This window comes from Lynx canadensis, chromosome B2 (assembly GCF_007474595.2).
Source record: "Lynx canadensis isolate LIC74 chromosome B2, mLynCan4.pri.v2, whole genome shotgun sequence".
Taxonomy (NCBI): Eukaryota; Metazoa; Chordata; class Mammalia; order Carnivora; family Felidae; genus Lynx; species Lynx canadensis.
The window spans coordinates 15,322,342-15,335,047 of record NC_044307.1 but is presented as its reverse complement, the minus strand read 5'-3'; the positions used below and the strand labels follow the sequence as shown (position 1 = coordinate 15,335,047).

General features: G+C 45.6%; 1 protein-coding gene across 7 annotated transcripts in view; it reads left to right on the top strand.

Moving 5' to 3' along the window:
- The window catches only part of PHACTR1 (phosphatase and actin regulator 1), a 567,248-nt gene extending 563,579 nt beyond the window's left edge, over positions 1-3,669 (top strand). For all 7 annotated transcript variants that reach the window (XR_004343598.1, XM_030314831.2, XM_030314829.2 and 4 more), the window contains one exon: positions 709-3,669. Coding sequence is in view for 6 of the 7 variants with exons in the window: in XM_030314831.2 (XP_030170691.1) it covers positions 709-724 (16 nt within the window). In the remaining variant the exon portion in view is untranslated. The remainder of the gene's footprint in view (positions 1-708) is intronic.
- Positions 3,670-12,706: the final 9,037 nt, after the last annotated feature.

Below are 12,706 nucleotides of genomic sequence, written 5' to 3'. Positions count from 1 at the left end.
GGGGAGGGGTGGGGGATAAGAGAAGGTCCGCTGTGGTTTCCGAATCGAGGGGAAGGAGCACCGCGACCTTCTGAAGGCCTGGTTTTTCACTTAAAGATCTGTTAAGTGCCAGACCACCCATAACCCCAGAGTGGGTTTTTATGGAAACCTAAGCTGAGAAGAAAAGCCCGTTGACATTTATGTCCAGTCAGCCCAAGCCAAGCCTGGGCAAAATACCAAATCCACATGGGACTTCCAGAGTGGGTTTGCTCCTGTGATTCCGTGTGCCCATATCCTCCTTTGGGGAAACTTAGGCAGAGAGAGATTGAAGGGGTTGATATAAGGTCACATGGCTAGCTAGTGGCAGAGCCAGTGACTTGATTCTTAGGACTCCCGTGGCGAACACTTAGAGAAACAGGACGTGCCGACTGGCGCCTGGGCTCAGCCTTGCTGCCGAGTCCAGGCTGAGAGCGTGGGCCGAGGGCCACCAGGGCCGTCCGGTTTGGGCCCCCAGGAGCTCCAGCTGAAACTACTCCCAAACATAAGCTGGATTCCGTGGGGGCTCGAGTACTTGAGGAGTTCTGTTAGGGATGTGCCTTTGGCCGGAGGTTTAACCAGATTTAACCTGCCACTCGTCAGCCACGGGGAGTCTGAGGATGGGAAGCTCGGGCTGTGGCATCAGGCATCTCTAGCAGCCCCTTGGTCTTGACTTAATTATTTGTTTTCTAGGTTTCACCGACCTTAACAGTCAAATTCCTCCTGAGTGCTATGCTGTCTTCGAAACATAAATTTATTAAGAACCATAAGTGCTGGTATTTATTCACTTCCCCATTATGATGTAAATCTTCTGAACTGCCTTTTTTTAAAAAGAAGAAGAAGAAAAAGGAAACCCGATCAGGATTCACTTTGCGAAAGCCCAGTGGTCACCACTCCGCGGTCAGAGCTGCTGGTACCGCCGCGGACTCCGAGGGCACCGGCAGGCCAGAGTGGAGACTTCCCGGCGCTCGGAGCGGTCCTGGTCCTCTCCCTCCAGGCCTGGCAGGTGCCGTGTTCATTTAGGCTCCAGCAAACCTCTTCCCCTCAAGTGTCTGTCACCTGGGTCCAAAGAAAGCTGAGGCGGTGGGTTCGGCCTGGAATGGACTGTGCACATGGTCTGGTTGGCTTTCTAGACTTGGCCAAACACACTGGCTCCGGGTGTGGCGTCCGACTTGGGGGCCTCTTAGGAGGAGGCTGAGAGGGAGCACTGTTCTCAGTCACCCCTGTCCTTTCTCTCCCTTCAGCCGTCATCCATACCGTGAACAAAAGGGAAGATGCTTTTCTGGGGGAGTCTGTGGTCGACTGTCTGTCTCGAGAGTGTGTGGGCTGCAGGTATGGAAGGCCGGCACTGAGCACCTATCCTGTCCCCTCAGACTGAGTGGAGCTGCCTCCCGGGAAGCTCTGGTGTGCACAGGGGAAGTTGTCATCTGCTCAGTTCGAACTGACCCATCTGTGTTAAAAAAGCCAAATGTCACGGGTGGTCTTGTGCACCCGGCCACTGCTGTGGGACGCCCGTGGCATTGGTGCATCTGAGTGTAAGGAGCCTGGTGAGGACGGAGAGGCTGGGGAGAGAAACTGCTTGGCTGATGTTCGTTTTCTCCACGCACCCCAGGGCCAGTGACTGTATGGGTCGGAAGGTAACAGCTTCTGAGTGTAGGACCAATGCATGCAAGCCAGAAACCATTCCTGAAAGACTGGCTCGCCGGTCTCTGATGGACTGGGACTCCAGAACCACCCGATGGCCTTCTAGTCTCCTTTCTTTGCACTGAAGAGTTTCTGTGGAGGGCCTTCAGGGTTTGGCATATGCCAGAATGGCGCAAACACCAGCCACACCTGCCCGTGCTGTACCTTCCTGCTCCTACCCATCTGGAGAGCATCCTTCCTCTCCCTCGTGGTGCTGGTAAAGCTCATGGGAGGTGTATCTCTAGCTGTCCCATTCGCTTGGGACCACAGGAAGGCAGTGCCCTCCTGACGGGGACACCCCGGGTAAGATGTGCAGTGAGTGGAAGGACAGCCCCCAAACCCTAACCACTCTCTTCACGGGGCCCGTCGCGGCTGCTTCTGTTTTCCTGCCTGACAGACCCTGTAGGGCCCTCCGTCACCAAGCCCTGCCTGGGCCTCCGTCGTGGTCTCACAGTTACCGTGATTTTTCTCGGTAATGGCTTGCTCTCCTCCACACGTGCCCGAGATTTAGAAAGATCCCAGACTGGCCTTCACAGAAAGGAGTTGACCAGTTCCCACCCCAAAACGTGTGGGAAGCAAGTTACTCTTGGGATGCACACCCATCGGCGAGGCCGTTGTATTTTGGGCAGGCATTAACAGCCCCTGTGGCCGCCGTTAACCCAGGAGCTGTGCAGAGTCTGGGGGGAGCTCAGGGCAGTTCTTCAGGCAGTGCCCAGTAGCCGTCGCAAAGTTGTCCCCGTACCACCGGGAGTGAGCACGCCGCTGCCTGGCCCAAGGAGGGGCCGTCACTAGTTCCTTTTCTCTTTGAATGTGGAATCTGATAGTTCAGGGAAAACGTGGTCGGGATTTTAGCGTGGCTGTAAACACAGTCTTCCCGAAAGGCTTACTGACGTTTGAATGTGCAAATGGTGTGACGAAAGATGTAGGGCTCTTTCGTTTAACTTCTCTACAGCGGGCACGTGTTCCAGGCGGAGGTGCCTGCCTTGCCCGGGTTGGAGTCTGAGCTTCCTGTAACTCACAGCTGTCTTCATGCGGCTCCCAGGGCCCTGACATGATGGCCAGGCCTTCCGCGGACCCAGGAGCGAGTCCTACGGGAACTCAGTCCATCGCCTGGACTCCTCCCTCGAAGGCCAACGGCTTCTTTGCTGGCTTTGATTTTTGGGCCTCTGATGCCCTGGGAACGTGACGCCCAAGTCCGTTTCCTGCAGCCAGCCAGCAGCCCAGGTTTCCTGCCCAAAGTGCCCTGTTCTTGCAGTCCGCTTGGAGCTGGGGAGAAACTGAACACAATTTCAGCCTCCATCCCCGAAGAGCACCCTTTGGGAGAAGTCAGTTGCAGGAATTAGGGTGCACCTGCTGTGCTACAGAAATCCCACCTGCCATCAAGGTGGGCGATTATTTCAAGCCCAGCTCAGGGGGCTCTGCCACCTCCGTGGACCACAGGTTGGCCCTCTGCCGCCTCCTCCCTTTCATGAAATCCTGAGGTCTTTCTAGAAATCTATCCCAATTTCTTTTTTTTTTTTTTTTTTGCCATATCGTTAGGACAACTGGAAGAGGTGTTACTTTCTAAGATGGCAAACTGACAATTATTAAAAAAAAAAAAAAAAGGGAGAGATGGGCTAGATGGTTTAAAATGCATCCCCTTTTCTGAAAAAGCTGCGATTCTCAAAGGTCTTGTGCGTGTCAGTTCCCAGTTGAGCCTTCTGTCCTCTGGGTCAGTGTGAGGAAGAATGTGAAGTTTCTCAAGAGGTTTCCCTCTTGAAAGCAGACATTGCCCCATGCTCCGCACCACCTCCTGTGGCAGAAGGGACTCCTGTTGGCCTCCTTGCTGTGTTTCAAAATTGCTGATCGATTCCTCTCCAAAGCCCTGTAAAACTTTTAAAACGTTAGCCTTTATGTCCAATTAGAGAAACCAAACAACGTGATGGTAGGTGTGATAAAAAAAAAAAAACAAAAAAACAAAACAAAAAAAAACCTCTGGGTTTATTTTTCTCCCGCTATGGACGTGTATTTATATTTGCCGAATGAATATTGTGGTGTGTGCTTCGATGAATGGGATTTCAGACTCTCCCCGTGCACAGCCAGTGGGTGGAGGTCACCTCCGATGACTTTTTCTTCCCATCTGTCTGTCAGTCCCCAAACCAGTTGCTTTTTCCAGTGGCTTCCCGGGTGTCTGTACATAGTTTGTCTTCGTATAGGAGCGCTCTCCTGTGTTCTAATTTAACAGATGATGGCTGTGTGAGGAAGACGATGTAAATACAATACAAATTAAACTGGATCTCTATGGCCTAGGTTTTGTACATACAGAAACTGCATGGTATTTAAATTATTGTTTGTCTCTGATGTATGCAGTTTCTTTAAAAACCAAAAAAAAAAAAAGTCAAAAAAAAAAAAAAATCCTTTCCTTGGCTCCCGTGTGTCTTGTCAACCACCGAAAAGAGTTGGGCTGCGGCTGGGATGAAGGGCAGGTCAGCTCAGCAGCAAAGCGTCAGAAGTTACGGAGGCAGACAACCTCCTCGTGTGTCAGGTGTTACTGGGTGCGGGGAGGACGGCTGCACGTAAATTAGCTTTCTAGGACTTTCTAAGACATATTGCCCAGCTGCCCTTTAATAAACTGCAGTCCCTCGGAGTCCTCCCCATAAGAGCAGCTATGAGACAGCTTTGGGTACCAGCAGTGCCGTGGGGTGTCACTGCCCCAGAGCAAAAGCCACCAACTACTTGGCTTTTGAGTACTTTCTCGGTCTCTGGGCAAAGTCTGAGTATTTGTCCTGTAAAGCTAAGAGCTTTATTGCCTTTCTGGTCCTGACTTGTCTTTTTGAAGTGCTGGGGGGAAGGCAAGACAAGCTTCGGTGCTTGCTGGCTGCATTTTTCTAGGTGGGTGAAGTGACCGGACAACCGATGTTTGGCCCGGCCCTGGAAGAAGGTGACCCTGGGGACAGGGAGCTTACCCTAGCGCGGCTCCCCTGTGCCGCTCCTGGGAGTCCTGGTGAAGGTCTTACCACGCAGGTGCCAACTCAGGAAGCCTGGGTGGGCCTGAGAGTCTGCATTTCTAGCTAGCTCCCAGGACATGCGAATGCTGCTGGGTCCAGAAATCATGCTTCTGAGTAGCAAGGGCTGGGACGACAGGAGCCGCTTTTGCTTCGCCTGGGAGTCTCCAGCTCCGAAGACCAGAGTGAGCACACACACCGCTTACTTCTTTGCTGAGCAGCGACCACAAAGCCCGCACTGGCCCTCAGCACTCTGCAGCATTGCCTCAGAGGGCACACAGGCTCTCACCTGTGCAGGCGGAGGGACTCTTGGAGCAGGAGTGGCTATGGCAGAGGGGGCGAGGGGTTACAGAAAGGTTTTCACGTTTCGTGCTGAGAGCTTCAGCCCCATTCTGCCCCTGCGCACCTGCAGAGCTCTCTGACTCATAATAAATCTAACCGGCAGGACAGAACTGCAGGTACCGAAAGGTGTGGAAGACCTATAAAGAGGAGCTTTGGTGGCGCCCCCAATAGGCTTCGCCCTGCAAGACGGAAGGAAATGGGCCATCATCCTGAGGGAGCCCTTGCTGAAGTGAACAGAGCGGCAGGGCGTGTCCCATCCTGAGATGTTTAGTCATCCTAGGACAGACAAGTGGTGGCTATGCCACAACACCTAACCAAGCAGTTTGTCCGAGTCATTTTACTTCTCTGGGCCTCAATTTTCTCACCTGGAAAATGGGGACACAATCAGATGTCCTATGATGTCCTTTAGGACATCAGCTTTCTATGACTTGGGTTCATCTGAATTTTAAAACACGACGTCCCAAAGAAAGAGTAAGCTTTAGGTAAGTCCTGGCAGGGCAGTCTCTTAGAGAACAGTCTGGATTCCTCTCCTTCAGACCACCCGCAAGGCTGACGTGCATGCCTGCCACCCCTCCTTGCCTTAGGTTGGCCTCCTGGAGGGCTCGTTGCTAGTGGGACCTCCCTGCCCTTTCCCAGTGTGCCTTCGTGGGAGCTCATCCTGAAGCTGCTATCAACCAGACTGCCTTCTGCTGTCCTGCCTCCCCCTTCCTCTGGGCAAAAAAAAAAAGCATCCTGGAGGGGCTTGTGGGCCCTGAGCAGTGATGCTTAACACACAGTCTGTTATCTCCTACACACCCCAACTTCGGGATGCATCAGTGATATGCTTGCTTACACCTGATTATTAACAGGACAAATTGGACACCAGAAACACTCCCTAGCTGGCTCTCCACAGGTCCTAAGCACTCGCCTGGCCTCAGATGAACCACAGATCTACAGATACAGCTCAAACCTACCCTGAGCTCCTGGCCGGGGTTTCTGGACGTCACAAAGCAGCCGTGGAGCATATGTGTTAGGAGCATGCAGTGCTGCTACCCTGGGACCACCTGGCTTGCCAGGTCACACCCTGTGTGGAGCCCTCCAGGCCCCCAGGCTGCACCTGCCTTGGCTAGGGTACTCCCCATGCAAAGCAGCCTGGGACCGTTCAGCCTGCACCCCGCTTCAGCTGCTCCGCCAGGGCACCCTCTACATGGGGTGGCCCAGTACCCCTGGCCTGTGCCTGCCTCGGCTCCAGAGGCTCCATCAGGGTGCCCTCTGCAGAGAACACCATGGGACACCCCAGCTCATGCCCACTTCAGCTCAGGCCATTCCACCAGGGCAGCCCCAAGCACAGCCTGTCCTGGGACCCCCCCCGCCCATGCCAACTACAGCTCCAGCCGGTCAAAGTCACCGGGCGCACACAGTCTATACAGGGCATAACCATACACAAGACCATTCTTTCAAATTAGGGGAAGTACGTGCTCCCCCACCCCCGCCCCGCCATTCACATAAACACAAAATTGAGCAAAATGAGAGGAATATGTTCCAAACAAAAGAACAAGACAAAACCTCAGAAAAAGAAAAGGAAATGAAGATAACCAATGTACCTGATAAAGAGTTCAAAGTAATGGTCCTTAAGACGCTCACAGGACTGGGAAGAAAAGTGGATGAATTTAGTGAGAATTTTCTTCCAAGGAGGAAGAAAACTTTATGAAAAAGAACCAGATCTGAAGAGCACAATAAATGAAATAATCAATAGTATATTCGAGGATGCAGAACAGATCTGGGAGATAGGATAATGGATGTATACAAGCTGAACAGCAAAAATAAAAAAGAATTTAAAAGATGAAGATAGGTTAAGGGATCTCCTGGACAACAGGTCCAGCAAACAAACATTGGCATTACAGGGGTCCCAGGAGGAGGCGAGAAGAGAATGGGGCAAAAGGCTTGTTTGAAGGAGTAACAGCTGAAAACCCCTAAACTGGGGAAGGAAACAGACCTTCAGATTCAGGAAGCACAGAGAGTTCCAAACAAAGGGAACACAAGCAGGTCCACACCACACCACAATACATAATAATTAAAATGCCAAAGATTAAAGAGAAATTTAAAAGCAAGAGAAAAGCAAAAAGTTGCTTACAAAGGAAACCCTGTAAGACTATACAGTTTTCCAGACCAAAAAAAAAAAAAAAAAAAACAAACAAAAAAACAAAAACCATCATCACTAGACCAGCCTTATAAGAAATGTTAAAGGAATCTCTTTAAGTGGAAAAGAAAAGGCCCTAATTAGAAGAAAATTACGAAAAGAAAAAAATTTCATGAGTAAAAGCAAACATACAGTAAAGGTAGTAGAACAGTCACTTATAAAGCTAGTATGAAGGTTAAAAGACAAAAGTAGTAAAATCAATTCTACCTAAAAAATTAAGGGTAACCACAAAATTGAGAAATGTAAGTGTACACGCAAAATGTGGAAGGAGTAAAAATATAATTCTTTTAGAATGTGTTCAAACTTAGGTCACCATCAACTTAGTATAGATTGCCATATATTTAGAATGTTCTATATGAACCTCTTGGTAACCACACACCAAAAACCTGTAATAATAGGTACAAAAAAAATAAAGCCAAAGAAAGCCAAGCATAACAATGTCATCAAACACAAGAAAGCAAGTGATGCAGAGAAGAACTACAAAACAGTCAGAAAACAACAAAATGATAATAAATACATACCTACCAATAATTACTTTAAATGTAAGTGGCCTAAATGCTCCAATCAAAAGACATAAAATGGTGGAATGGATGAAAAAACAAGACCCCACCTATATGCTGCCCACAAGAGACATCAGATCCAAAGATGCACATAGACTGAAAGTGAAGGGATGGAAAAAGACATTCCACACAAATGGAGGCTGAAAAAAGCCAGGTATCAACACTTATATCGGACAAAACAGACTTTTCTTTTTTTTTAAGTGGACTTCACACCCAGCATGGAGCCCAATGTGGGGCTTAAACTTACAACTGTAATATCAAGACCTGAGCTGAGATCAAGAGTTGGACACTTAACCAACTTAGCCACCCAGGTGCCCTGGACAAAAGAGACTTTTAAAAAAAGACTGTAACAAGAAGGGCAATATATAATGATAAAGGGATCACTTCAAAAAGAGGATATATAACAAGTGTAAACATCTATGCACCCAACATTGAAGCACCTAAATACGTAAAGCAAATATTAACAAACATAAATGAAGAAACTGACAGTAATGTGATAACAATAGAGGACTTTAACACTTCACATCAATGGATAGGTCATCCAGGTAGAAAACATGGGAACAGTGTCTTTGAACAACACACGAGACTAGATGGACTTAACATATATACAGAACATTCCATCCAAAAACAACAGAATACAATTTTTTTCAACTGCACATGTAACATTCTCCAGGACCTATCACATATAGGCCACAAATAAGTCCCAATAAATTTAAGATGACTGAAATCATATCATGCATCTTTTCTGACCACAACAGTATGAAACTAGAAAAAAATTACAAGAAAAAAATGACAATAAAAACAACACAATGGAGGCTAAACAACATGCTACTAAACAACCAATGGGTCAATGAAGGAACGAAAGAGGAAATAAAATACATGGAGACAAATGAAAATGAAAACAACAGTCCAAAATCTTTAGGAAGCAGTGAAAGCAGATCTAAGAGGGAAATTTATAGTAATACAGGCCTACCTCAAGAAACCAGAAAAATCCCAATCTAACCTTATACCTAAAGGAACTAGAAAAAGAATAAAACTCAAAGTTAGTAGAAGGAAATAATAAAGATCAGAACAGAAATAAATGAAATAAAGACTTAAAAAATAGAAAAGATTAATGAAATCGAGAGCTGGTTGTTTGAAAAGATAGACAAAATTGATAAACCTTTAGCCAGACCAAGAAAAAGAGAGAAAGGACCAAATATATCAAACCAGAAATGAAAAGAGGAGAACAACCAACACTACAGAAATACAAAGGATTGTAAAAGACTACTACGAAAAATGATATGTCAACAAATTGGACAACCTAGAAGAAATGGGTACATTCCTGGAAATATATAATCTTCCAAAACCAAATTAGGAAGAAATAGAAAATCTTAATAGACCAATTACTAGTAACAAAATTAAACTGGTAATAAAAAAACTCAACCAAAAGTCCAAATGGGTTCACAAGTGAATTCTATGAAATATTTAAAGAATTAACACCTAGTTCTCTACTCCAAAAAACAGAAGAGGAAGGAAAGCTTCCAAATACCTTCTGCAAGGCCAACATCACCCTAATACCAAACACACTGTTTAAAAAACAAAACTACAGGCCAATATCCCTGATGACCATAGGTGCAAAAATCCTCAACAAAATACTAGCAGACCACATTCAACAATACATTAAAAAAATCATTCACCATGATCAAGCAGGATTTATTCCAGGATACAAGCATGGTTCAATATTTGCAACTCAATCAACATGACACGCCACATTAACAAAATAAAGGATAAGAATCACAACATCATCTCAATAGATGCAGGAAAATCGTTTACAAAATTCAACATCCATTCATGATAAAAGCTCTCAACACAGTGGGTTTAGAGAGAAATACTTCAATATAATAAAGACCATGTATAACAAACCTACAGCTAACATCACACTCAGCAGTGCAAAAGAGCTTTTCCTCTAAGATCAGGAACAAGACAAGGATACCCACTCTCACTGAGCACTTTGATTCAACACAGTACCGGAAGTCCTAGCCACAGCAATCAGACAAGAAATAAAAGGCATCCAAAATATAGGTTTAGTTTTTTTTAGGCATCCAAGTTAGTAAGGAAGAACTAAAACTGTCACTATTTGCAGATGACATACTATACACAGAAAACCCTAAAGACTCTACCAAAAACGATTAGAAATCGTAAGTTAACTCAGTAAAATTCCAGGCTACAAAATTAACATACAGAAATTTGTTGCCTTTCTATATACACTAATAATAAAGGAGCAGAAATGTAAACAGCAAACCATTTACAATTTCACCCAAAAGAACAAAGTGGCTAGGAGTAAAGTTAACCAAAGAGGTGAAAGACCTGTACTCTGAAAACTATAAAACATTGATGAAAAAAAGCTAAAGACGACACAAATAAATGGAAAGACATACCATGCTCATGGATTGGAAGAATACTGTTAAAATGTCCATACTAACCAAAGCAATATATAGATTAAATGCAATCCCTATCAAAATGCCAATAATATATCTCCTAGAACTAGAAAAGATACTAAAAATTTTTATAAAACAAAAGACCCCAAATAGCCAAAGCAATCTAGAGGAAAAAAAAAAAAAAAAAAAGAAAAGGAAGTATCACAATCCCAGATTTCAAGGTATACTACAAAGCTCTAATATTCAAAACAGTATGGTACCGGGACAGAAGGAGACATTTAGATCAATGGAACAGAATAGACAACCAAGAATTAAACCCATGCTTATATGGTCAATTAATCTATAACACAAGAATACACAATGGAGAAAAGACGGTCTCTTCAATTAATGGTGCTGGGACAAGTTAACAGCTACATGCAAAAGAATGAAACTGGACCACTTTCTCATACACCATACACAAAAATAAAGTCAAAATGGATTAAAGATGTAAATGTAAAACCTAAAATCACAAAAATCCTAGAAGAAAACACAGGCAGTAATCTCTGACATCAGCCTAGCAACATTTTCATAGATAAGTCTCCCCGGGGAAGGGAAACAAAAACAAAAATAAACTCTTGGGACTACACCAAAATATAAAGAAACGTCAACAGAAGATACACAACCTCTTGAATGGGAGAAGATAAGAGCAAATGATAAATCCAGTAAGGGGTTAATATCCAAAATATGTAAAGAACTTACATAACATCAAAAAATAATCTTATTAAAAAATAAGGAGGGGGCGCCTGGGTGGCGCAGTCGGTTAAGCGTCCGACTTCAGCCAGGTCACGATCTCGCGCTCCGTGAGTTCGAGCCCCGCGTCGGGCTCTGGGCTGATGGCTCAGAGCCTGGAGCCTGTTTCCGATTCTGTGTCTCCCTCTCTCCCTGCCCCTCCCCTGTTCATGCTCTGTCTCTCTCTGTCCTGAAAATAAATAAACGTTGAAAAAAAAAAATTAAAAAAAAAAAATAATAAATAAATAAAAAAAAAAAAAAAGGAGAGGATCTGAAAAGACACTTTTTCCAAAGAAGGCAGATGGCCAACCAGACACATGAGAAAATGCTCAACATCATTAATCATCAAGGAAATGCAAGTCAAAAACCACGATGAGCTATCACTTCATACTTGTCAGAATGGCAAGCATCAAAAACGCAAGAAACAGGTGTTGGTGAAGATGTGGAGAAAAGGGAACCCTGTGCCCTGTTGGTGGGAATGTAAATTGGTGCAGCCACTGTGGAAAACAGTATGGAGGTGCCTCAAAAAAAACTAAAAACAGAACTACCATAAGATCCAATAATTCCACTACTGAGTATTTACCTGAAAAAAAATGAAAACATGCACCCCTATGTTTATTGCAGCGTTTACGACAGCCAAGGTATGGATGCAACCCAAGTGTCCACTGATAGCTGAATGAATAAGGAAAACATGAGAGTGAGAGCGAGAGAGAGAGAGAACCATTTGCAACAACACAGATGGCCCTAGAGACTATTATACCAAGTAAAATAAGTTCAGTGGAGAAAGACAAATACCATGTGATTTCGCTTACATGTGGAGTCTGAAAAACAAAACAAATGGGGGTGCTTGGGTGGCTCAGTCAGTTAAGCGTCCGACCTCAGCTCAGGTCATGATCTTCGCAGTTCATGGGTTCGAGCCCCATATCTGGCTCTGTACTGACAGCTCAGAGCCTGGAGCCTGCTTCGGATTCTGTGCCCCCCTCTCTCTTTGCCCCTCCGCTGCTCACACTATCTCCCTCTCAAAGATAACATTAAATTGGAAAAAAAAATCTTAAAAAACAAGCAAAAAAAAAAAATGGACAAAAGCAGACCCATAAATATAGAGAACTGCTGGTTGCCAGAGGACAAGGGGGAGTGGACAATTGGTGAAGACAGACAGAGATCTAGGCTTCCAGTTCTGGAATGCATAAGGCACAGGAATAAAAGGCACAGCATAGGGAATATGTCAGTGGCACGGTCATAGTGCCGTATGGTGACAGGTGGGTACCTACACTTGTGAGCACAGCTAAACACACACACTTATCCAGTCACTAGGTTGTACACCTGAAACGGGTGCAACATTGTGTGTTGACTCTACTTCAATCAAGAAAGAGAAAAAGAAGAAGAAACAACATATGGCACTGAGCCCAGAAGCTCTGGGGTCAAATTCTGGCTCTACCCGTTACCAGCTATGTCGGGCAGGTCAATTTCCGCTGTGCTGGGCATGTTACACTGTGCCTCAGCTTTCTCATCTGTAAAACAGGAGTAAAGGCACCTATTTTATGGGGCTCTGATGAGGGTTAAATGAAATACACGTAAGGTGCTTAGAACAGTGTCTGACACACTGTGAGCTCTTACCGACTGTTAGCTGTCACGCGTGACACACGTCTCCCAAGCACCAGACTCAGTTGTGTCTCACACTTCTGTTTCCACGTGTTCAAACCCTGCCCTTCTGCCCCAATCCTCTTCCTCCTCTTCCTTCCTTTTCCGGTGAAC